Raw genomic sequence first — 25,162 nt, forward strand, 5'->3', positions numbered from 1 at the left:
ATGGATGTGGTGACAGGAATAGCAGTCTCAGCATATGCAGATGATGTTTCTGTGATGGTCAGGGATGGGCAAGATATGCAGGAACTAGAGACCAGTCTGAAGGTGTACGAGGGAGCTTCATCAGCTAAGGTAAACTGGGGAAAGAGCAAAGCTCTGTTATGTGGGGCATGGGGGGATAGGGCTCCTCCTCTGCTTCCAGGGGGTTTGCAGTGGGGTTGTGAAGGGCTTAAAGTGTTGGGGGTGTACCTGGGCTGGGAGAGGTGGGTCAGGAAGAACTGGGAGGGGCTGTCACAGGCAGTGGTGTCAAGACTGGCCAGGTGGAGGTGGCTCCTATCCCAAGTGTCATATAGAGGGAGGGTGCTGATAATTAACAACCTGGTGGCATCTTCCTTGTGGCATAAACTGGCTGTCCTCAACCCCCCCCCGCCGGTCTGCTTGCAGACCTGCAACGCAAGCTGGTGGATTTCTTTTGGTCGGGCCATCACTGGCTGAAGGCAGCAGTGTTGTACATGACCGTCCACGAAGGAGGACAGGGCCTGGTGGAACTGGAGAGCAGGATGGCTGCTTTCCGGCTAAAGGCGGCGCAGAGACTGCTGTACCATACTGATGTTTGCTGGAGGGAACCAGCATGCGCACTGCTGAGGAGAGCTGGCGGATTAGGGTTGGACCGGCAGCTGTTCCTCATGAAGCTGGAGAGGCTGAGTACAGCAGGTCTCTCAGAGTTTTACTCTGCGGTGCTGAGGACCTGGCAGCTATTAAGGCCCACACGAGAAGGGGGTGTGGAGCCTGTGCAGTGGGTGTGGGAGGAGCCTATTTTCCACAACCCAGCCATCCCTTTGAGATCGGTTCAGTCTGCCACCCTGCAGAGGCAACTGATGGCAGGGGGTGTACAAAGGCTAGGTGACCTGAGAATGCTGGGAGAGGAGGGGTGGAAAACCCCGGAGGTGTTGGCTCAACAAACAGGAATAACGTCTCTTAGGCTGCTGGAGAGATTCCTGGAGGAGGTCCAGGAGACACTGTCTGAACAGGTAAGGGGGGTGTTTGAGAGGCCAAAGGGAGAGGGGCCACCAACGTTTCCGCCACTGCAGGTGACGGCAGAGACTGGGGACTGGCAAGGGGTCTGGAGGACTTGTTAGATTTTAACACTCCGAGCCTGGGGGAGTTTGAGGGGGTGGGAGGTAAAGCCCTCTACAACCTCTGCGTTAAGGTTAGGAACATTAGAAGCCTAACAGGAGTGAAGGCACATCAGTCCCAGGGGTTATGTGGAGTGGAGAGTATGGTGGGATTTAGATGGAGGGCGCTCTACAAACCCCCAGTACCAAAGAGGTCAGGGGACCTCCAGTGGAGGGTTCTTCATGGAGCCCTGGCCACTAACAGCTGGTTGGCACGGGTTGATCCGGGAATTGGGCAGGGGTGTCCTTTCTGTCAAATGAAAGAAACTGTGATTCATGTGTTTTCTGTGTGCACCAGGTTAATGCCATTAACAGTAAACATTACACATACAGAAGTTTCAAAACAATAAAGACATTACAAATGTTATATTATATATATACAGTGTTGTAACAATGTACAAATGGTTAAAGCACACAAGTTAAAATAAATAAGCATAAATATGGGTTGTATTTACAATGGTGTTTGTTCTTCACTGGTTGCCCTTTTCTTGTGGCAACAGGTCACAAATCTTGCTGCTGTGATGGCACACTGTGGAATTTCTCCCAGTAGATATGGGAGTTTATCAAAATTGGATTTGTTTTCAAATTCTTTGTGGATCTGTGTAATCTGAGGGAAATATGTCTCTCTAATATGGTCATACATTGGGCAGGAGGTTAGGAAGTGCAGCTAAGTTTCCACCTCATTTTGTGGGCAGTGTGCACATAGCCTGTCTTCTCTTGAGAGTCATGTCTGCCTACGGCGGCCTTTCTCAATAGCAAGGCTATGCTCACTGAGTCTGTACATAGTCAAAGCTTTCCTTAAGTTTGGGTCAGTCACAGTGGTCAGGTATTCTGCCACTGTGTACTCTTTGTTTAGGGCCAAATAGCATTCTAGTTTGCTCTGTTTTTTTGTTAATTCTTTCCAATGTGTCAAGTAATTATCTTTTTGTTTTCTCATGATTTGGTTGGGTCTAATTGTGCTGTTGTCCTGGGGCTCTGTGGGGTGTGTTTGTGTTTGTGAACAGAGCCCTAGGACCAGCTTGCTTAGGGGACTCTTCTCCAGGTTCATCTCTCTGTAGGTAATGGCTTTGTTATGGAAGGTTTGGGAATCGCTTCCTTTTAGGTGGTTGTAGAATTTAACCTGTTTGGGGTGCAAGCCCGAAATCGGACGAAAATGACAACAGCTGCAGGGCGCGAAATTCAAAATCTATTTTTTTTAAATATTTAACTTTTACACATTAACAAGTCCAATACAGCATTTGAAAGATAAACATCTTGTCAATCCAGCCAACATGTCCGATTTTTTAAATGTTTTACAGAGAAAACACCACATATATTTATGTTAGCTCACCACCAAATACAAAAGTGGACAGACACGTATGGATATGATTATGAAGTATGAATTATGATTCAAGTAGCATGCACAAGCCAACCGAAATAAACTAAAACCAACCTAAAGAGCCCAGAAAAAACTACCTCAGATGACAGTCATATAACATGTTACACAATAAATCTATGTTTTGTTCATAAAAAGTGCATATTTTAGCTATAAATCAGTTTTACATTGATGCTACCCAAAAATGCTAACACATAGCTAGAGTCTGAATCCAGACGGGAGTAGCCAGAGAAAATACATACACCAACGTCGGCTACTAATTACACCTCATAAAACATTTCAGAAAAACATATGGTGGATAGCTAATGAAAGACAGATATCGTGTGAATAAAGCCAACATTTCCGATTTTTGAAGTGTTTTACAGCGAAAACACAATATATCGTTATATTAGCTAACAACATAAGCTAGCATAAGTCAGCACTAGCATTGGTCAAGCGCTAGCCTAGCACAGTTAGCCCAGTTAGCACAGCACAGCTCAACAGATATATGAAAAAGCATCCCAAATTGGGTCTTATCTTTGTTGATATTCCATCAGAATGTTGTAACGGGGTCCAATGTCCAGTAGAGTCTTTAGTTGGGTTCCAGAACGAATTATTTCCCTCTTTGGTTAGCAAGCACAATAGCATTGCGGCGCTACACAGCGTTTCTTCAAAAAATTCTTCCGTCGTATCACATCTAAAGTCCAGAATAAATTGAAATAATATAATTAAAGTATATTGAAAAAACATACTTTAGGATGATTTTGTGACATGTATCAAATACCACGTGCTCTCACCACTGGTGTCCCCCAGGGCTCTGTTCTAGGCCCTCTCCTATTCTCGCTATACACCAAGTCACTTGGCTCTGTCATATCCTCACATGGTCTCTCCTATCATTGCTATGCAGACGACACACAATTAATCTTCTCCTTTCCCCCCTCTGATAACCAGGTGGTGAATCGCATCTCTGCATGTCTGGCAGACATATCAGTGTGGATGACGGATCACCACCTCAAGCTGAACCTCGGCAAGACGGAGCTGCTCTTCCTCCCGGGGAAGGACTGCCCGTTCCATGATCTCGCCATCACGGTTGACAACTCCATTGTGTCCTCCTCCCAGAGTGCTAAGAACCTTGGCGTGATCCTGGACAACACCCTGTCGTTCTCAACTAACATCAAGGCGGTGACCCGTTCCTGTAGGTTCATGCTCTACAACATTCGCAGAGTACGACCCTGCCTCACGCAGGAAGCGGCGCAGGTCCTAATCCAGGCACTTGTCATCTCCCGTCTGGATTACTGCAACTCGCTGTTGGCTGGGCTCCCTGCCTGTGCCATTAAACCCCTACAACTCATCCAGAACGCCGCAGCCCGTCTGGTGTTCAACTTTCCCAAGTTCTCTCACGTCACCCCGCTCCTCCGCTCTCTCCACTGGCTTCCAGTTGAAGCTCGCATCCGTTACAAGACCATGGTGCTTGCCTACGGAGCTGTGAGGGGAACGGCACCTCCGTACCTTCAGGCTCTGATCAGGCCCTACACCCAAACAAGGGCACTGCGTTCATCCACCTCTGGCCTGCTCGCCTCCCTACCTCTGAGGAAGTACAGTTCCCGCTCAGCCCAGTCAAAACTGTTCGCTGCTCTGGCACCCCAATGGTGGAACAAACTCCCTCACGACGCCAGGTCAGCGGAGTCAATCACCACCTTCCGGAGACACCTGAAACCCCACCTCTTTAAGGAATACCTAGGATAGGATAAAGTAATCCTTCTAACCTCCCCCCCCCTTAAAAGAGTTAGATGCACTATTGTAAAGTGGTTGTTCCACTGGATATCATAAGGTGAATGCACCAATTTGTAAGTCGCTCTGGATAAGAGCGTCTGCTAAATGACTTAAATGTAAATGTAAATGTAAATGTAAATAATATCGTAGTCAGACATCATATTCACCGTTATCTACCTTGTTCCAGAAGCCGAGACCAAATTCTGCTTCGCGCCCGGATTTTTTTTTTAACTGCGCAGGTCTCACAAGAAGGTGTGTTATTCAGTCCATGGACGAGATATTCGACTCCTTTCAATTCTCACTTCCGCATTACAGCCTGACGAAGGCGTGTGACGTGTTCCTATGGTCCCAAGTCAAAGGGCCTTTTATAGAGAAGGTCTTAAAGAGACACATCGCATTTTGGAAATCTCAATTCGGCTGGGAAAATGGCTGTAAAAATATTTCTGTTCGACTTAGAGAAACAATTCAAACCTTTTTAGAAACTATAGACTGTTATCTATCCAACAGTAGTAAATATATGCATATTGGAAAATAAAAAGTTTCTTAGGAGGCCGTTTGAAAATGTGCACACATTTTCCAGTTTTTTCAATATTCAGCTTGCAGCCCAAACAGGTTAACGGCTCTTTTCTGGATTTTGATCATTAGTAGGTATCGGCCTAATTCTGCTCTGCATGCATTATTTGGTGTTCTACGTTGTACACGGAGGATATTTTTGCAGAATTCTGCATGCAGAGTCTCAATTTGGTGTTTGTCCCATTTTGTGAAATCTTGGTTGGTGAGCGGACCCCAGACCTCACAACCATAAAGGGCAATGGGCTCTATGACTGATTCAAGTATTTTTAGCCAGATCCTAATTGGTATGTTGAAATTTATGTTCCTTTTGATGGCATAGAAGGCCCTTCTTGCCTTGTCTCTCAGATCGTTCACAGCTTTGTGGAAGTTACCTGTGGTGCTGATGTTTAGGCCGAGGTATGTATAGTTTTTTGTGTGCTCTAGGGCAACGGTGTCTAGATGGAATTTGTGGTCCTGGTGACTGGACCTTTTTTGGAACACCATTATTTTGGTCTTACTGAGATTTACTGTCAGGGCCCTGGTCTGACAGAATCTGTGCAGAAGATCTAGGTGCTGCTGTAGGCCCTCCTTGGTTGGTGACAGAAGCACCAGATCATCAGCAAACAGTAGACATTTGACTTCGGATTCTAGTAGGGTGAGACCGGGTGCTGCAGACTGTTCTAGTGCCCGCGCCAATTCGTTGATATATATGTTGAAGAGGGTGGGGCTTAAGCTGCATCCCTGTCTCACCCCACGACCCTGTGTGAAGAAATGTGTGTGTTTTTTGCCAATTTTAACCGCACACTTGTTGTTTGTGTACATGGATTTTATAATGTCGTATGTTTTACCCCCAACACCACTTTCCATCAATTTGTATAGCAGTCCCTCATGCCAAATTGAGTCTCTCTCTCTCTCTCTCTCTCTCTCTCTCTCTCTCTCTCACTCTCACTCTCACTCTCACTCACTCACTCACTCACTCACTCACTCTCACTCACACATTTATATCTTCAGGTGGCAATAGTAATTAGAGTCAGCTGCTTCTTGACAAGGGGGCGGGGTCAGCTCTCCAATCATCCATTAGCCATTGAGTCGACCAATCAGCTGGTTGGGGAGTTTACAGGAATTTCTCCTGAAACACACACGCTCAAATACAAACAAGAACACAGAAACTGGGGAACGTAACACCAGGCCAAAACAGAGTGATACTGAAGCCCAAATTCGTACGTTTCTTAGCATTCATTGTCATGGTTATCAACTGTACTGCAGAAATGGAACGTAAATCACAGAAATATATGTTGTGGTGGCAGCTGCAGAGAAGTACTTAAAAACATATTTCATAGTTGTATATACAGTGAGCTCCAAGTATTGGGACAGTGATATATTTTTGGTTGTTTTTTCTCTGTACTCTAGCACTTTGGATTTGAAATTATACAATGATAGGTTCAAATCCAGACTGTTAGCTTTAATTTGAGGGTGTTTTCATCCATATCGGCTGACCCGTTTAGAAATTACTAAACTTTTTGTACATAGTCCCCTGCATTTTAGGGGACAAAAGAATTGGAACAAAAGCACTTATGTGTATCAAAGTAGTAAAAGTTATCAAATCAAATGTAATTTGTCACATACACATGGTTAGCAGATGTTAATGCGAGTGTAGCGAAATGCTTGTGCTTCTAGTTCCGACAATGCAGTAATAAACAACGAGTAATCTAACCTAACAATTTCACAACAACTACCTTATACACAAGTGTAAGGGGATGAAGAATATGTACATAAAAATATATGCATGATTGATTGTACAGAACGGCATTGGCAAGATGCAGTAGATGGTATAGAGTACAGTATATATATATGAGATGAGTAATGAAGGGTATGTAAACATTATAATAAGTGGCATTGTTTAAAGTGGCTAGTGATACATTTTTACATCAATTTTTCCATTATTAAAGTGGGTGGAGTTGAGTCAGTATGTTGGCAGCAGCCACTCAATGTTAGTGATGGCTGTTTAACAGTCTGATGGCCTTGAGATAGAAGCTGTTTTTCAGTCTCTCGGTCCCTGCTTTGATGCACCTGTACTGACCTCGCCTTCTGGATGATAGCGGGGTGAACAGGCAGTGGCTCGGGTGGTTGTTGTCCTTGATGATCTTTATGGCCTTCCTGTGATATCGGGTGGTGTAGGTGTCCTGGAGGGCAGGCAGTTTGCCCTCGGTGATGCAGGTAGTTTGCCCCCGGTGATGTGTTGTGCACACCTCACTACCCTCTGGAGAGCCTTACGGTTGTGGGCGGAGCAGTTGCCGTACCAGGCGGTGATACAGCCCAACGGGATGCTCTCGATTGTGCATCTGTAAAAGTTTGTGAGTGCTTTTGGTGACAAGCTGAATTTCTTCAACCTCCTGAATTTCTTCAGCCTCCTGACTTCTTCACCACACTGTCTGTGTGGGTGGACCATTTCAGTTTGTCCGTGGTGTGTACGCCGAGGAACTTAAAACTTACTACCCTCTCCACTACTGTTCCGTAGATGTGGATAGGGGGGTGCTCCCTCTGCTGTTTCCTGAAGTCCACGATCATCTCCTTTGTTTTGTTGACGTTGAGTGTGAGGTTATTTTCCTGACACCACACTCCGAGGGCCCTCACCTCCTCCCTGTAGGCAGTCTCGTCGTTGTTGGTAATCAAGCCTACCACTGTAGTGTCGTCTGCAAACTTGTTAAGTATTTGGTCCCATATTCCTAGCGCACAGACTACATCAAGTTTGTGACGACACATTTGTTTGTATTGTATTTGATATTTGTTTTGGTTGTGGTTCAGATTATTTTGTTACAGTAGAATTGAATGGTGAATAAGTTATTTATGCCTCTGACTTTCTCACTCATCATTATTCATGATTCATTCAGGATTATCCGTAATCATGGTAGCATCCATACTAATGTAGAAGTTTTCATAAACATATTCTATTCTTACTTACAATAAAAGTGAATCCAAACTGACACGATACATTATTTACTATTAATTTCTATCGGGCGTGTCGTGGAAATTCTATACAGGGACACTCGAAGTCAATCTTAAATGAGTCATTGTTTATTAACAGCAAGCTGGAGAGGTCACAGTCAAACTGAGATGCATAAAGTACCGGTCTGAAGTGAGCTCCATTGGGGCAGTCCCGTTAGTTCTCTGATACACTACTTACACAGACATATATTTGCATGATTTAGCTTATTCATTATTCATCATTAATTCATCATTAACGTTTTATTCATGCATGTGACCGACCAACATCTCACGAGGATTCTTCTCTCCAAGCTGAGACGTTGAAACTGAGATATGCCTTTCAAAACAAGGTTCTGGGCGCACTGCCAAATTGTGATAGTGAGGATTCCTCCCAGGCACATTCATTCGTCACTTGCATGAACACAGAAATAGGTTATTAGAAAAGCACAAACATAAAAATGTTCCATCACAGGCGCAACTGCATCCAAAAAATGTGTACAGTCACAAGCATAAGTAGTCATTGCGTGCTAGGAATATTGGGCCAAATACTTAACATTTTTCACTACTTTAGTACACATATAAGTTAATTTGTTCCAATACTTTGGTCCACCAAAATGGGGGGAGGACTATGTACAAAAAGCCCTGTAATTTCTAAACGGCTCTGGATGAAAATACCCTCAAATTAAAGCTGACAGTTTGCACTTTAACCTCACAGTCATTGTATAATTTCAAATCCTGGAATACAGAGCCAAAACAACAACAACAAATTGTCACTGTCCCAATAATTTTTGAGCTCACTGTAGGTGTAGGGTTAGTTGGTAGTACAATTTCTGGTAACACTTTACTATATGTCGTAATAGCTGACATCATTTGTCATAGCCTGTCATAATATAGTCATAACAATGTCATGACCCATATATTTACACTTGATGTGACATATATTGTGTTATTTTGTGGCTGGTTATTACACCTACATGTGTCAAAACCCACATTTTTTCAAATGAGTTTTTTCCCTACAAAGAAGTTTACTTACATTTGAAAGTTTCTCTTAAATCCATTGTTTTTGTTGTAATTAATTCTTAACAGTCATGTTTTTTTCTTCTCATATTTAAAATAACTTTATGACACTGTCAAGAAGCATTATGACCATCATAATCATATAAGCCAGAAAGGCCTATCACGTACATGCCCTTATATCAGTCACCAGTTAAAAAGAGGGTGTCTTGTCCTGGTCCTGAAATCTGCTCCTGCATTCATCCCAGTCATCAGCAACAGAGCATTGGGTTAGATCAGTGCATGACTGACATCATTGTATGCGCAATTACAATGATAATTTAACATGATCAATTTCAAAAAACGTTAGCTATATCATAAACATACTGTTGACATGTAGGCTATGGTATGATGGAATGTTTTGCTTTGTGTGATAGGTTTTGTGGGTTTTTACACTCTTGTGTAGGTGTCATAACCAGCCATAAAACAACGCGATATATGTCACAACAGGTCTAAATATATGTCATGACAGTGTTATGACCATATTATAACAGGTTATGACAAGTTAAGTCAGCTGTTATGACATGGTTATGACTGTGTCATAACGTGTTATGACGCTGGGTGTCAAGTAAAGTGTTAACCAAATGTTGACATTTTCCCCCTTCCTTTTTTATTTTCGTATCACAAAGTGTAACGTGATTGACCACATACTACCGCACAGTAGGTGGCAGCATGCACAAACAAAATGTGCGAATGCCGTGATAACTAAGACGAACAAGAAGACATTACTACAACTTGATTGGAGTCCACCTGTAGTCAATTCAATTGTTTGGACATGATTTAGAAAGAAACACACCTGTCTATATATAGAGCCCACAGTTGACAGTGTATGTCACAGCAGAAACTATTTTTATTTTTATTTTTTTATTTTATTTTACCGTTATTTTACCAGGTAAGTTGACTGAGAACACGTTCTCATTTGCAGCAACGACCTGGGGAGTAGTTACAGGGGAGAGGAGGGGGATGAATGAGCCAATTGTAAACAGCAGAAACTATACCATGAAGTCCAAGGAACTGTCTGTAGATCTCAGAGATACAGTGGAATTGTGATGAGGCATATATCTGGGGAAGGGTAGAAAACTATTTCTAGAGTGTTGAAAGTTTCCAAGAGCACATTTGTCTCCATCATTGGGAAAATGAAAAAATATGGAACTACCCAGATTGACTAAAGCTGGCTATCCGAACAAACTGTGCAACCGGGCAAGAAGGAACTTGGTCAGGGAGGTGACCAAGAACCCAATGACCACTCTGACAGAACTACAGAGTTCCTTGGCTGAGATGGGAGCACCTGCCAGAAGGACAACAGTCTCTACAGCACGTCTGTAGACAATGACTGAGATCATAAGGCAAAAGATTCTGTGGTCTGATGAGACAAATTAAATAATCTGTCCTGAATGCAAAGTGCTATGTCTGGAGAAAACCAGGCACAGCGCATCACCTGTCTAACACCATCCCTACCGTGAAGCATGCTGGTGGCAGCATCATGCTATCTTTTCAGCGGGAAGGACTGGGAGACTGGTAAGGATAGAGGGAACAATGAATGGAGCCAAATACAGGAAAATCCTTGATGAGAACCTGCTTCAGAGTGCAAACAACCTTGGACTGGGACAGAGATTTATGTTCCAACAGGACAATGACCCCAAGCATACAGCCAAAGCAATGCTGGAATGGCTTCAGAACAAGAATGTGAAAGTCCTTGAGTGGCCCAGCCAAGGCCCAGACTTGAATTCCATTTAAAATCTGTGGAAAGACTTGATGGTTGCTGTTCACTGCCGCTCTCCATCTAACTTAACAGAGCTTGACAAAATCTGCAAGGAAGAATGGGAGAAAATCCCCAAATCCAGATGTGCGAAGCTGGTAGACATACCCAAAAGTGCTTCTACAAAATATTGACTCAGGGGTGTGAATACTTATGTAAATTAGACATTTCTCTATTAAATTTTCAAGAAATTTTCAAACATGTTTTTACTCATAATGGGCTATTGTGTGTCGATGATGAGAGAAAAAATGTATTTAATCAATTTTGAATTCAGGCTGTAACAACAAAATGTGTAATAAGTCAAGGGGTATGAATACTTTCTGAATGCATTGTAGTATTGAATCTCTCAAAAGTCCTCTGTATACATTTTCTTACCAATGATGAATGATTTTACTGTTATTCTCTGTTCCACTTTCATTACTCAGTAATGTCCAGTAGAACAGGGATCAAACATCCCTCCTCCTGGAGAGCAACTGGGTATGCAGGCTTTTGCTCCAGCCCTGCTCCAATACACCTGTTTCAGCTAATAGAGCAGGGCTGGAGCAAAAGCTTGAAAGTGATTGTTCTACTACTTTGTTTGCAAAGGAGGTCTGGCAATCTGGTGGTGAATGGATTAGATGAATAGTGTTAGGTGAAATCTTAAATAATTATGGACGTGTTTGGGCAGACTATAAACTTGTTGTGATGGATAAAAACCAACTGGTTATTCAAGCTGATTCCAAGACCACATTAATGCATTTTCAGTTCTCTTTCTGCCTTGTGAGAATAAAAATTGTGAAAAGTAATTTTTCCTGCATAACCAACCTATTCTGAGAACAATTTGGACGTGTCGTTTGAGAGATTGAGTTTTGAAGAGCCAAATGCGGCATGTGTATATCTACAACCAGTTGGCAAATTGTAAATTTCAGTGTCCTAGTTCAAATTAAATTGTATTGGTCACATGCAGATGTTTTTTACTGATCTATACAGGAAACCTACTGATCGTAACAGTTTGTTGAGGGCTGATAGTTGTCACCCGCTTTCCTTGAAAAACAGTTTGCCCTACAGCCAATTCTGTTGAATCAAAAGATTGACAGAAATATGGCTGAAATGCAAAAAATTCAAGGAGAGGGGGTACAAAAAATGGTCAGATTAATACTGCCATTGAGAAAATTCAAAACAAACTGAGACATGATCTTTTTCAAGGTCAGTCTCGCAAAAAGAAGCGTTCTTGTGTTCTAACTAACCACTATTCAAAGTGCTCTGAGCAAATTAAGGGAATCGTTCACAAACATTGGCACATTCTAAGATCCGATGACAGTATCGGTAATGTGTTTTCGGACCCTCCCTTGATTGTATTCTCGCGGGGCAGAAATCTCAGAGATTAATTGGTAAACTCTGATTTACCGCCCCAAAATATCCCTGCACAACGTCTATTTACACCCCTACTGGATGGAAACTAAGTGTAATGGCTGTGCTCAATGCAATGGCACTTATAAATGTAGATCTTTCAAACATCCCTTAAACAGGGAAACAGATCCCAATCAAAGGTGTCATTACGTGTTCCACTACGGCAGTTATTTTATAACTTGTCTTTGTGTTTAATGACTCTCGTGAGTTGAAGGAGACCAAGGTGCAGCGTGGTAGGCATTCATGATTTTTAATAAACTGAACACCGCAACAAAATAACAAAGTAGAAAAAACGAAAGCGCACAGTTCTGTCAGGCAACAAAACAGCTAAACAGAAAATAACTCCCCACAAAACCCAAACGGAAAATCACAACTTATATATGATCCCCAATCAGAGACAACAATAGACAGCTGCCTCTGATTGGGATCCACACATGGCAAAAACAACAAAGAAATAGAAAACATAGAATCTCCCACCAGAGTCACACCCTGACCTAACCAAACATAGAGAATAAATAAGGATCTCTAAGGTCAGGGTGTGACATTGTGGTAAAAACTGTGGGTAAAAGAAAGCGCAAATTAAAAGTACGAATCCCTGCATTATATCGGCATCGAACATGTCATCCTCCCTAGGAGAGGGGGTGACCTCGACAATTTTTTTAAACAAGAGGCTGGCTGGATCTTTATTTTAAAGACCCTTGTTCCCGTTGGTCTCAACGTAGACTGATCTGAAGCAATTCTTGACATATTGCTAAATATTTGGAGGCCTAAGTAGCCAAATTGAATGGATAACATATGATCATAGATACATGTTTTTGGTATTTTATATCTGAAATTTAACCAATGAAATCTCTCAAAACGCAGACTGTGTTGAAGTAACAATGTTAGAGAGAATACAGTAGACGGCACACGTCAAACGTGTGATTTATGACCCTATGTCATGGGTCACGTGTGTATGCCCATATATGGGCATCCTCTCAGGACATCCTGGCGGGAAGTTCTCGTGTTCTAGGGAGTGCCCATATGGCCATCCTGTTCCCACGCTTTAGAGTGTGTGTTAATTTATGCATATATTGCATCTATTCCTTTGAAGTTGTCATGATTGATGTGTAGGGAATATTTTTTATTAATTTTTTTCCACCGTCAGTCTGCACTTTAACGTAATACTTGATGTTTGCAAAAAATAAAAATTCTAAATGAAAATGAAATGTCGTTATTTGAGAGGCTCATTAACATTATTGTACATCAGAGGCAAGAAGGACTGTGGAGCAGATGTGGAAAAACATTTATTATACCCCCTCTGTTACATACACCTCTGAGAAGAGGGAACGCAACACCCTGCTGCAACTCAACTCCCCGTGAAGCAAAAGAGGTATGCACTGTAGGTGCGAGAAAGGACAACCAAAAGGCAGAATTGACAGCTTACTAGGATTAATTTCCTTACACGGTAATACGGGGAAAGTAAATATCAAAGCTTCCCCCTCTCCTATCTAACCTGCCTACCCACTACTTACCTAACTTAGCACCACCTGGTGCCCTAACCAAAATACAGGGGGTGGTCCGCCCAGGTCTTACCTAGTGTGCCTAGACAGTGAATATACTACGGGTATATGTATGCCCGCGGGCCTCTTGCCTAAACACTCCCTAGGTGCCTTCCCCTTCCCCCCTGGGAACAAATGAAACCGAATATCAAACAATACTCAAACAAACAAAGGACATCTAATAAGCTCTAGATGAGCAACAATCTCCCACAGCTTAAACCAACTGCTCCCAGCAACAACTAACACATTTACATTTTACATTTAAGTCATTTAGCAGACGCTCTTATCCCACAGTACATACCAACTGCTCCCAGCAACAACTAACACAGTACATACCAACACTTTCTGATAAACAACCAACACTATATCACAATCAAATTCTCCAGCAATGATCTCAGCCTGCCTATGATCTCTCCCTTCTGAACAACAGAACACTGGCTTTTATAGCTTCAGGTGGCAATGGTAATTAGAGACAGCTGTATCTTGACGAGGGGGCGGGGTCAGCTCTCCAATCATCAATTTGGGCCAACCAATCAGCTGCTTGGGGAGAATTTCAGGAAGCCATCTCCTGAAACACACACTCAAATACACAAACTACAATACAGAAACTGGGGAACGTAACACCCTCTAACCAAGGGTCTTAAGGGGGTAAGGAGCAGTTACAGAGAGCTATAGCCGAAGAAACAGGTAGCCGGTTAGGCGCTGCTCAAGTGAATGAATGGTTGGCAGAGCAGGATGCTTATACTCTGCATAAACCTGTGCAAAAACAATTTCCACAAAATATAGTTTTTTCTACTCATCCCTTGTCCCAGTTTCAGGCGGATCTATGTGACATGCAGGCCCTTGCAGATAAAAATGATGGAAATCGCTACATGATAGCGGTTATAGATATTTTCTCTAAAATAGCATTTGTAAGGGTCTTAAAAAATAAGAGTGGGGCCGAGGTGACCCGGGCCTTTGACTCTATCTTGAAGGAAGGAGGCGCACCCAAGAAAGTGCAGACTGACCGTGGAAAATAATTTTTTAATAATACTTTTCAGAAACTCATGAAGAAGCATAATATAGTACATTTTGCTACAGGCTCTGATTTGAAAGCTTCAGTTGTTGAACGCTTTAACAGAACTTTGAAGGATGTGGAAATATTTTACAGCACACAACACGCATAGATATATCGATATAGTTCCGGATTTAGTAAAGGTTTACAACTACAGCTACCATAAGAGTATACGGATGAAGCCCTCCGAGGTCTCTTCTGAAAACTCTTTCCAAGTCTTTAAAAATCTGTATGGTTTGTTCCCCCTTCGCCGTAAGAAAAAACTTGATTTTAAATTCATAGTGGGGGACTTGGTACGTATATCCAAGTTGAGGGGTGTTTTCAACAAAAAATATGAGCAAGGTTACAGCGATGAGTTGTTCACAGTTACCGGATGTCTACCACGTATACCCTCCTGTCTACAAGTTAAAAGATTATGATGGGGAGCTTATAGCGGGTTCCTTTTATGAGAAGGAACTCCAGAAGGTACAGCTGGGTAAAGACAAAGTCTTTCACATGGAGGAGATTCTGGATCAAAAGAGAGAAAAGGGTAGAAAATGGGTGTTGGTCCTTTGGAAAAACTGGCCCCAAAAGTTCAACAGCTGGGTTAACTTAAACCCTCATGCATGATAAATACAACATCATTCGCGTGTACACAGGAGTGCATCATGTCAACACCACGGCTTCTACCTGACTCTCCCCAGTAGTGCGTCTGCACATATATATATGAATAACCAAAGTTCAAATTATACAACCAATTTTCCAAAGCCTATAGAGTTATCAGAGGCCTGGGAAGTAGGTCTCAGCGAGATTACATACCTCCATAGTTGGTATAATATCGAGGATAAGGACCGGGATTTTTATTGCAAAATGATATCGGAACCCCCGAAACTTATAAAGCTTAAAAAAGGGTTCTATAGAACCGTCAACAGGATCATCTCAGAGTTGAACGAATTCCTAACCTTGAACAATATGGAAATACTCTTGATCTACAACCCTATTCATAAACGTGTACAAATCTCAGGGGCTGCTGATTGGGGTATAAAGACCAGTGGTAATTTAGCCTACATGTTGGGGATGGGTCCCAATAAATGGACGTATGTGAAAGATAAATTATTCCCATTCCCTGCGGATATACATGCAGGGTTTTACAACATATTTGTGTATACTGACATCAGATCCTATCAAAGGGTAGGAGACAGTTATGTGCCCCTCCTGAGAACAGTTTATATAGAGGAAAAGGATGGTGATGCAGTCACTGTTGACTATGACAAGCCACACTATGCACCTGTAAGCAAGAAATATATTGAAAACATTCTGCTTGAGCTTAAAACGGATTAGAACGAAAACATAGAATTTACTTATCGTAAAACGATTGTAAAACTCCACTTTAGACCCACCAAAACCTCTCTACATATCTAATATATTATTAGTATTATATATATATATATTTTAATAAACATAATACAAATAAATTAAAATGGTTATGGTGCACAACCACCATCTCGACCCAAACCGATATGTCTCATACTATGTTGATCAAGTGGGTAATGGATTACCCGGCTATCATGGATCCCCTACCATGTATGGTTCGGGGATAGGAGGTATTTTTCGTAACCTCTTTAGGATGGTTTTACCATTTATGAAGAGAGGCCTCAGCATACCCAAACCATATTTAAAATCAGCGGCAAAAAATATTGTAAGTGAGGTTGTTGTCACGGTTCATGAATCCTGATCATGGATGCAGCGAGTTTAACGAGTCTGACCGAATTCATTTCCCGCAGTATCACGAGAATGGATCAACAAGAGGAGAACATCTCCAGCACAAGTCGGGCAGTACAAGCCCTTGTGACGCAGGTATCCCAGCTGACCCAACAATTACAACATCTGAGGGGTCTCGCTGCGCCACCTACACCGGCAGTTCAACCCGTCCCGCCAGAGCCGGATTCCCAGCTAGAGCCACGGCTACCGACACCAGAGGGTTATTCAGGTGATCCTGACTATTGCAGAGCTTTTCTTACGAGATGTTCCATGCATTTCTCATTGCAGCCACGGACCTTCAACCGTGAACAGTCTAAGGTAGCATTCGTACTCACACTGCTATCAGGCAAAGCGGCTCTTTGGGGAACGGCGGTGTGGGCGAACCAGGACCCATGCTGCACCTCTTTTCAGACACTCTCCGAGGAGATGAGAAGGGTCTTCGATCGGGCCGTGGCGGGTAGGGAGGCGGCCCGACTACTCGCTGACCTTCGCCAAGGAGACCGTTCAGTATCGGAATACTCCATCCAATTCCGCACTCTGGCCGCAGAGTGTCAGTGGAACGAGGAGGCGCAGTGGGACATGTTCCTGCATGGGCTGGGGGACCGGATCCAGAAGGAGATCTATGTTCTGGACCTTCCCAGGAGTTTAAATGGACTAGTGGAACTAGCCTTGAGGGTCGACGCTCGTCTGAGTCGTATTGGCCGCCGAGCATGCCCTAACAGACCGTATAACGACACGGAGGGCTGGCATGCCTGCGGCGGGAACACGGCCAGTTCAGCCTCCGCTCACGAACCCATGCAGCTGGGGAGAGCTCGCCTCTCCCGGGAAGAGAGGGAGAGGCAGAGATCCCAAGGACTCTGTCTCTACTGTGGTAGAGCGGGCCACTTTATCCACTCCTGCCCGGTAAAAGATCAGGCCCGGTAGTAAGTATGAGGCTACTATCGGGTGGTGTCACCACAGAGAAGACCTCATCATCTACTCTCCTCCTGGTAAGACTAAGATGGGCCACCCACACGCACGACACCCAAGCCTTACTGGACTCAGGAGCAGAGGGTAATTTTATGGACTTCAAGCTCGCTCACAAACTCCAGATTCCTATCACCTCACTCACGCACAAGATATCCGTCAACGCTCTCAATGGTCAAGAACTCCCCAACATTTCTCACACCACTGAACCTATCACACTCATCACTTCTGGCAATCACACTGAGACATTATCATTTCTACTCATGGACTCACCCCTTGCACCATTAGTTCTCGTCCACCCTTGGCTCACCCAACACAACCCCAGAGTTGACTGGGGTCATAACTCTATATCCATGTGGAGTAACAAGTGTATTGAGTCCTGTTTAGTGTCTGCTTGTTCATCTGTGTCTGATTCTGTGTTTCTAGAGGAGGCAGTGGATTTTTCTAACGTGCCCGTTGAATACCTCGACCTGAAGGAGGTGTTCAGCAAGTCCCGTGCTGCTTCTCTTCCTCCGCATCGTCCCTATGACTGTGCAATAGAATTATTGCCAGGTGAGTCTCCGCCTAAAGGCAAGTTATATTCACTCTCTGTTCCTGAGAGGGAGGCTATGGAGAGATACATCTCTGATTCTCTGGCCTCTGGATTCATTCGTCCTTCCTCTTCTCCAGCGGGGGCGGGGTCTTCTTTGTGGGGAAGAAGGACGGATCTCTGCGTCCTTGCATTGATTACCGTGGGTTGAATAACATCACAGTGAAGAATACCTATCCCTTACCGTTGATGTCCTCAGCCTTTGAAAGGTTACAGGGAGCATCCGTGTTCACTAAGTTGGATTTACGTAATGCATGTCATTTGGTTCGCATAAGGAGGGGGGACGAATGGAAGACCGCGTTTAACACCCCCAGAGGGCACTTTGAATATTTGGTCATGCCTTTTGGGCTATCCAACTCCCCAGCGGTTTTCCAGGCACTCGTCAATGACGTGCTGAGATATGATTGATCAGTTCATATATGTTTACCTGGATGACATACTGATTTTTTCTTCTTCTCTCCAGGAACACGTTCAGCACGTCAGACGAGTGCTCCAGAGGTTGTTGGAGAATGGACTTTTTGTCAAGGCGGAGAAATGCATTTTTCATGCACAATCCGTTCCATTCCTAGGTTACATCGTCTCGACTGAAGGTATTCGCATGGATCCTGACAAGATTAAGGCTGTGGTGGAGTGGCCAAGCCCAGATTCCCGTAAGGCCCTACAGAGGTTTCTGGGATTCGCCAATTTCTACCAGCGTTTTGTTCGCAACTTTAGCCAGATAGTCGCTTCCCTTACCGCCTTAACCTCCCCCAGAGTGACGTTCAGGTGGACCGATACAGCCGAGGCTGCATTCGTCAAACTCAAGAGCCGCTTTGTTTCGGCCCCCATCCTCATAGCTCCCGATCCCTCGCGTCAGTTCGTGGTGGAGGTGGACGCTTCAGAGGTGGGGGTAGGTGCGGTACTTTCCCAACGTGCCGCATCTGACAACAAGATGCACCCTTGCGCGTTCCTTTCCCATCGGTTATCACCTGCGGAACGCAACTACGACATTGGCAACAGAGAGTTGTTGGCAGTAAAGTTAGCATTGGAGGAGTGGCGCCATTGGTTAGAGGGTTCGGGGGTACCTTTTATAGTTTGGACCGATCACAAGAATTTGGAATATATCAGAACAGCCAAGAGACTCAACTCCAGGCAGGCGCGGTGGGCACTCTTTTTCGGACGTTTTGACTTCTCTCTCTCGTATCGCCCGGGTTCCAAGAATGTCAAACCCGATTCCCTTTCTCGCATTTTTGACCATTCCGAACGCCCATCCACTCCCGAGTGCATCCTACCCAGGACCCTAGTGGTCTCCACACTCACATGGGAGGTTGAATCGAGGGTCAAAACGGCCTTAGAAGGGGTAAAGCCTCCGCCCGGTTGCCCGCCTAATCGGTTGTTTGTGCCGGAGGGGTGTCGGTCCGATGTTATTCGGTGGGGGCATTGTTCCAACGTAGCGTGTCATCCAGGAGTCAGCCGCACTAGCTTTTTGGTTAAGCAACGCTTTTGGTGGCCACTGATGGCTCGTGACATTCACAGGTTTGTCTTGGCTTGCTCGGTTTGTGCCACTGGGAAGACTTCTAATCGACCTCCAGATGGGTTACTCCAACCGCTGTCGGTCCCTTCGAGACCCTGGTCCCACATCGCGCTAGATTTTGTTACCGCCCTCCCGCCCTCCCAGGGCAAGACGTTTGTTTTGACCGTGGTGGACCGGTTCTCGAAGGCGGCTCATTTTATTCCCTTGCCTAAATTACCATCTGCCAAGGAGACAGCGGTAACTGTCGTGGATCACGTCTTTCGCTTACATGGCCTGCCGATGGACGTAGTTTCTGACAGGGGACCCCAATTTGTGTCCACGTTTTGGCAAGAGTTTTGTAGGTTACTGGGAGCGAGTGTCAGTCTGTCTTCAGGGTTTCATCCCCAGAGCAACGGTCAAACGGAGAGGGCCAACCAAGATTTGGAGAGAGTGTTGCGATGTTTGGTTTCTAAGAATCCCTCTTCCTGGAGTCAACAACTCTCTATGGTTGAGTACGCTCACAATTCGTTGCCAGTGGCAGCCACGGGTCTCTCTCCGTTTGAGTGTAGTTTAGGTTACCAGCCACCTATCTTTCCCAGTACGGAGTTCGAGGTCACTGTGCCCTCCGCTTTCATCCAGAGGTGCCGTCACGCATGGAGCAGAGCCCGTGAGACTCTTCTCCGGGTGGGGGCGCGCATCAAGGCTAAGGCCGATCGCCGCCGGTCGAAGCCTCCGGTATATGTCGTTGGCCAAGGAGTGTGGCTTTCTACTAAGAACATTCCACTCCGATCCGTTTCGAACAAGCTTGCCCCCAAATTTATCGGCCCGTTTAAAGTCACCAGGATCATTAGTCCGGTGGCGGTCCGGCTCAAGCTTCCTCCGGCGTATAGGAGAATTCATCCTACCTTTCATGTGTCTAAAATAAAACCTGTGTTTCAGGCACGCATTAACCCGCCGGTCCCAGTTCCCCCGCCGCCATGACTTGTTGATGGGGAACCCACCTTTTCTGTCAATCGTATTTTGGACTCTAGAAGGAGGGGACGCGGAATCCAGTACCTGGTGGACTGGGAGGGTTACGGTCCGGAGGAGAGAAGTTGGGTACCTGCTAGGGGCATTCTGGATCACTCCCTTATCGATGATTTCAATCGACAGGTAAATTCGCCTGGGAACACCAAGAGGCGTTCCTAGGGGGGGGGGTATTGTCACGGTTCATGAATCCACTGCCTCCCTCTCTCTCTCTCTTTCTCTTTCTCCTTCTCTCTCTCTCTCTCTCTCTCTCTCTCTCTCTCTCTCTCTCTCTCTCTCTCCCGTGTTTGTGTGGGCGTGGTTCCCAATCTCGGCCTGATTGTCTGCGCCAGCTGGAATCACTTATCTTCTCTTTATATGTTCTGTAACCAGTGTTTCTTGTTGTCAGATCATTGTTACTTCCCTGAGGTTGTGTCGTGTGTCTGGGCTCTTTCTCCCGGCGCCCTTGTGTGGATTATCTTCTGGGCTCCTTCCTACCCATCCGGACACATTCCCCTGGATTTCTCAGCACGTTATCATCGGTATATGCGCCATAGTTCCTGGGTCGGATTCCGTCTGAGTACAGTCTGTCTGTCCTGTTGCTGCTGTAAACTGTATTTCATTAAACCATCGTTGCTTGCATCTTGCATCCGCCTCTGTGTTGTCACAGTTGTAGCCAATGCTATGACCCGAAGGGCGTCACCAGATGCCGAGCATCAAGAAGGCTCGGTGCTTATGCTGTTGTCTCGAAGACCAAAAAAGAAACCTCCGGGTATAAGGTGCAGGCCGGCCCCTAAAAAGCAGAGGTTAACCGTTAAAAGAAACTCAGTAAGTCAAAGACGAGGGAAGGCGAGGAGGTCTGGACCAAAAACGGCAAAAAGAATACTCGGAAGTATTTTCTATAAGAACAAGCAACATGGCTCTTTTACACCGCATGTCCTCTGGAGCTATAAAGACAGAACTCGATCTTTTCACGGCCCCCCTTAACCCAACATTCAATAGAGAGGTCCAGTTATGTGGAGATAGCCACACTCTCTGCCATTACAGACAACGGTCCTATATAATTTTTCGTACCAGGTCACGGTGACAACTACCTGGACCTCAACAACACCTTATTGCATTTACGTCTCAAAGTGACTAAAAGAGATCTTTAGGGGTGCTGTAGCTCGTTGAAGGTTTTTGTTTTAAAGTTTGAATCTGTTGACGAAGCTTATAGTTGGGTACACCCGATGGGGGAATGTTGAGGATTGGCAGGGCCTTAATCTTGTCAATAGGGGGGCGCTGTTTTCACTTTGGAAAAAATCGTGCCCAAATTAAACTGCCTCGTACTCTATTCTAGATCGTACAATATGCATATTATTATTACTATTGGATAGAAAACATTCTCAAGATTCTAAAATGGTTTGAATTATATCTGTGAGTAAAACAGAACTCATTTGGCAGCAAACTTCCATACAGGAAGTGAAAAATTTGAAAACGAGGCTCTGTTTCAGGGCCTGCCTAATAAACTGGCTTTTATTTATCGATATGCATGCACTTCATACGCCTTCCACTAGATGTCAACAGGCAGTGGAAGGTGGAATGGGGTGTCTAGCTTGATCTGAGGGCGAACAAGAGCTTTTGGAGTGACAGGTCCGGTATTTTCTTTGTCTTCGACGGCACGCAGGGGACCACGACATTGTCTTCTGAAAAGCGTTCGGTATACACAGCGAATATCTCCGGCTCTGATTTTATTTGATACATATTATAATAACATCATAAAGTAGTTTTTTTCAACCGAGTTTTATCAGTTTATTCAACGTTTAATGGGACTTTTGGAGTTTTCTGTTCTTTGCGCCAAGAGAGGATGGGAATGTTAGCAACCTTGGCTAGCATTGTGGCGCGAATTCGACAGAAGAAATGGACATTCTAAAACCAAACAACGATTTATTCTGGACCAAGGACTTCTTGTACAACATTCTGATGGAAGCTCAGCAAAAGTAAGAAAACATTTATGATGTTATTTTGTATTACTGTGTAAAATGTTGACTCCTATTCTCTGCCGTGTTGGTGAGTGCTGTCTCACAATAACGCAAGCTGTATGTTATGGTAAAGTTATTTTAAAAAATCTAACACAGCGGTTGCATTAAGAACCAGTGTATCTTTCATTTGCCATACAACAAGTATTTTATGTAAAGTTTATGATGAGTTCTTTGGTCAGATTAGGTGAGTGTCCAAAATATCTCCGGAGATTCTGGTGAATCGTTGCTACGTATTCACAATGTATAACCATGATTTGTAGCTATAAATATGCACATTTTCGAACAAAACATAAATGTATTGTATAACATGATGTTATAAGACTGTCATCTGATAAAGTTGTCCAAAGGTTAGTGATTCATTTTATATCTTATGCTGGTTTTTGCGAAAGCTACCTTTGCGGTGAATAAATGCCTTTGTGTGTTTGGCTATTGTGGTAAGCTAATATAATTCTATATTGTGTTTTTGCTGTAAAACACTTAAAAAATCGGAAATATTGGCTGGATATTGGCTGGATTCACAAGATGTTTATTTCATTTGCTGTACACCATGTATTTTTCATAAATGTTTTATGATGAGTATTTATGTATTTCACGTTGCTCTCTGTAATTATTCTGGCTGCTTTGGTGCTATTTTTGATGGTGGCTGCAATGTAAAACTATGATTTATACCTCAAATATGCACATTTTCGAACAAAACATAAATGTATTGTATAACATGTTATAAGACTGTCATATGATGAAGTTGTTTCTTGGTTAGTGACTAATTGTATCTCTATTTTGTCGGTTTTGTGAAAGCTACCTATGTGGTGGAAACATGGTGAAAATATGCGGTTGTGTGTTTGGCTATTGTGGTTAGCTAATAGAAATACATATTGTGTTTCGCTGTAAAACATTTTAAAAATCGGAAATGATGGCTGGATTCACAAGATGTTTATCTTTCATTTGCTGTATTGGACTTGTGATTTCATGAAAATTATATTATATGATATCCCTGTCCCGTTAGGCTAGGCTATGCTAGTCAGCTTTTTTGATGAGGAGGATCCCGGATCCGGGAGGGTGATGAAGTAGAGGTTTTTAATACATATTTCTGTGACGCGTTACATATAAAGAAGCCAATTGAAACATTTCAGCAGTGTCTCGCACAATGTTTGCTTCATAATGTCACCTTTATAGATAAGTCTCTCCACTAACCTTTTATTTGTGTTTCTTCATGGTTCCAAGGCGCTGTCATTTAACATTTCCACTCTTGCAAAATGACTGGTTTGATGATAGTGTTGGTTTGTACCTGTTCAGGTTATTTGCTTTATTTTACATGGAGCAGTTTCAAACCTTCTGGTTTCTTTTCTAACTTACTTTATGTATTTCAGGTATCATTTATCTGATTTAAATAAACACAACACTGGTGAAAAAATATTTATTTAATTACATTACAAGCAGATAATGTTTCAATCTTTTACGGATCTTTGTCAGGTGAAAATATTGTAGGACAGCGTACGTGTCACGGACATCCATCATGTCTTATTATTTTGATCTCTGTCCAGCATACACTTTTATTTTAATTTGATTTCATCTTTATTTAACCAGGTAGGCTAGTTGAGAACAAGTTCTCACACAAATGGCAATATGACCTCATTCCAACAGTATTGTTTATATACTGTATGTCTCCTTTGATGTGGTGGCAGTTTGTTTAGCCAAACTAAACCTCCATTCACTTATCCTATCCCGGTGTCCCACCAGACACGTTCAGAGTCCGACTTCGTCCGCTACCCCGGGATCAACGACACAGAGGTCCTCACCTGTGAGTGTTCCAACCATGCCTGTCAGAAGGTCTTCTGGTTCCGCACTCTCCACAACAACCTCGACATCCAGTTCCTTCTCAGCCTCAACAATGCTGTCCGGACCAGCCACGAAGCCAGTGTGGGCGAACACCGGTTCCAGGCCAGTAAGCGTGATACGGGAAGCAAGATGACTTTCACACTGCGCCTCATTAACATAAGGTCAGAGGACGCAGGGCTTTACACCTGTATGCTCCAGAACCAGAAAGAGAACAAGTTGTGGAGGCCAGGAGTTCGTCTCAGACCTGGAGGTGAGAGGAACCCATTCCCCTGCATGGCACTGACGCTTCCCATTCTTCTTATGGCTGATTAGAGATGAGAAGATTCCTGAATGAATCCAGAATTCCTACATTTCTGACCTAAAACTAGTTACACAACAAACACTTACACTATACTACATTATTAATATTTATTAATATATTAATATTTTAATTGCCCCAGAACAGACCAATTTCTTGATTTTCAATATTCTCCCGAAACAGTTTAATTCAGATTTCGCTTTGTATCTCTTCAGAGTTGGGTTGGAATTCAGTTAATTTCTAGTGAAGTCAGGACGTCAGCGGGCAAGTCAGCCTTGTTATCAAAAAGAAAAAGCAATTAGAAGGTAATATTCCTCTGTGGCAGTTGAGTTAACGTCTAAGTTTCTTCATCTGTCCTAATCCCTCTCCATTATCTTTTGTGCATTTTGTCTCTCTCAGTGTTTCTTATATCCATCACATTGTGTATTTTTGTGACCCACCAGAAACTCGGCCAACATTACTCCCCGTCACAAAGCCCCAGCCCCAAGGCATCCCAAACAGCATCCCAAACGGCCGCTGCACCAAAGGCAACTATCAAACCCCAAAAGGTAAGATTCATAAGTTTAACAAGTCTGTCCAATAA

At 43.7% G+C, this 25,162-nt stretch overlaps 1 protein-coding gene across 1 annotated transcript; it reads left to right on the plus strand.

The window, feature by feature from the left end:
• Positions 1–25,162, plus strand: LOC129815880 (uncharacterized). Its single transcript, XM_055870030.1, has 4 exons — positions 1–129; positions 753–1,028; positions 24,117–24,531; positions 25,023–25,162. The coding sequence occupies exons 1-4, from the start codon at positions 1–3 to the stop codon at positions 25,160–25,162; spliced, it is 960 nt and encodes a 319-aa protein (XP_055726005.1).

The sequence above is a fragment of the Salvelinus fontinalis genome, chromosome 18 (genome assembly GCF_029448725.1).
Source record: "Salvelinus fontinalis isolate EN_2023a chromosome 18, ASM2944872v1, whole genome shotgun sequence".
NCBI lineage: Eukaryota > Metazoa > Chordata > Actinopteri > Salmoniformes > Salmonidae > Salvelinus > Salvelinus fontinalis.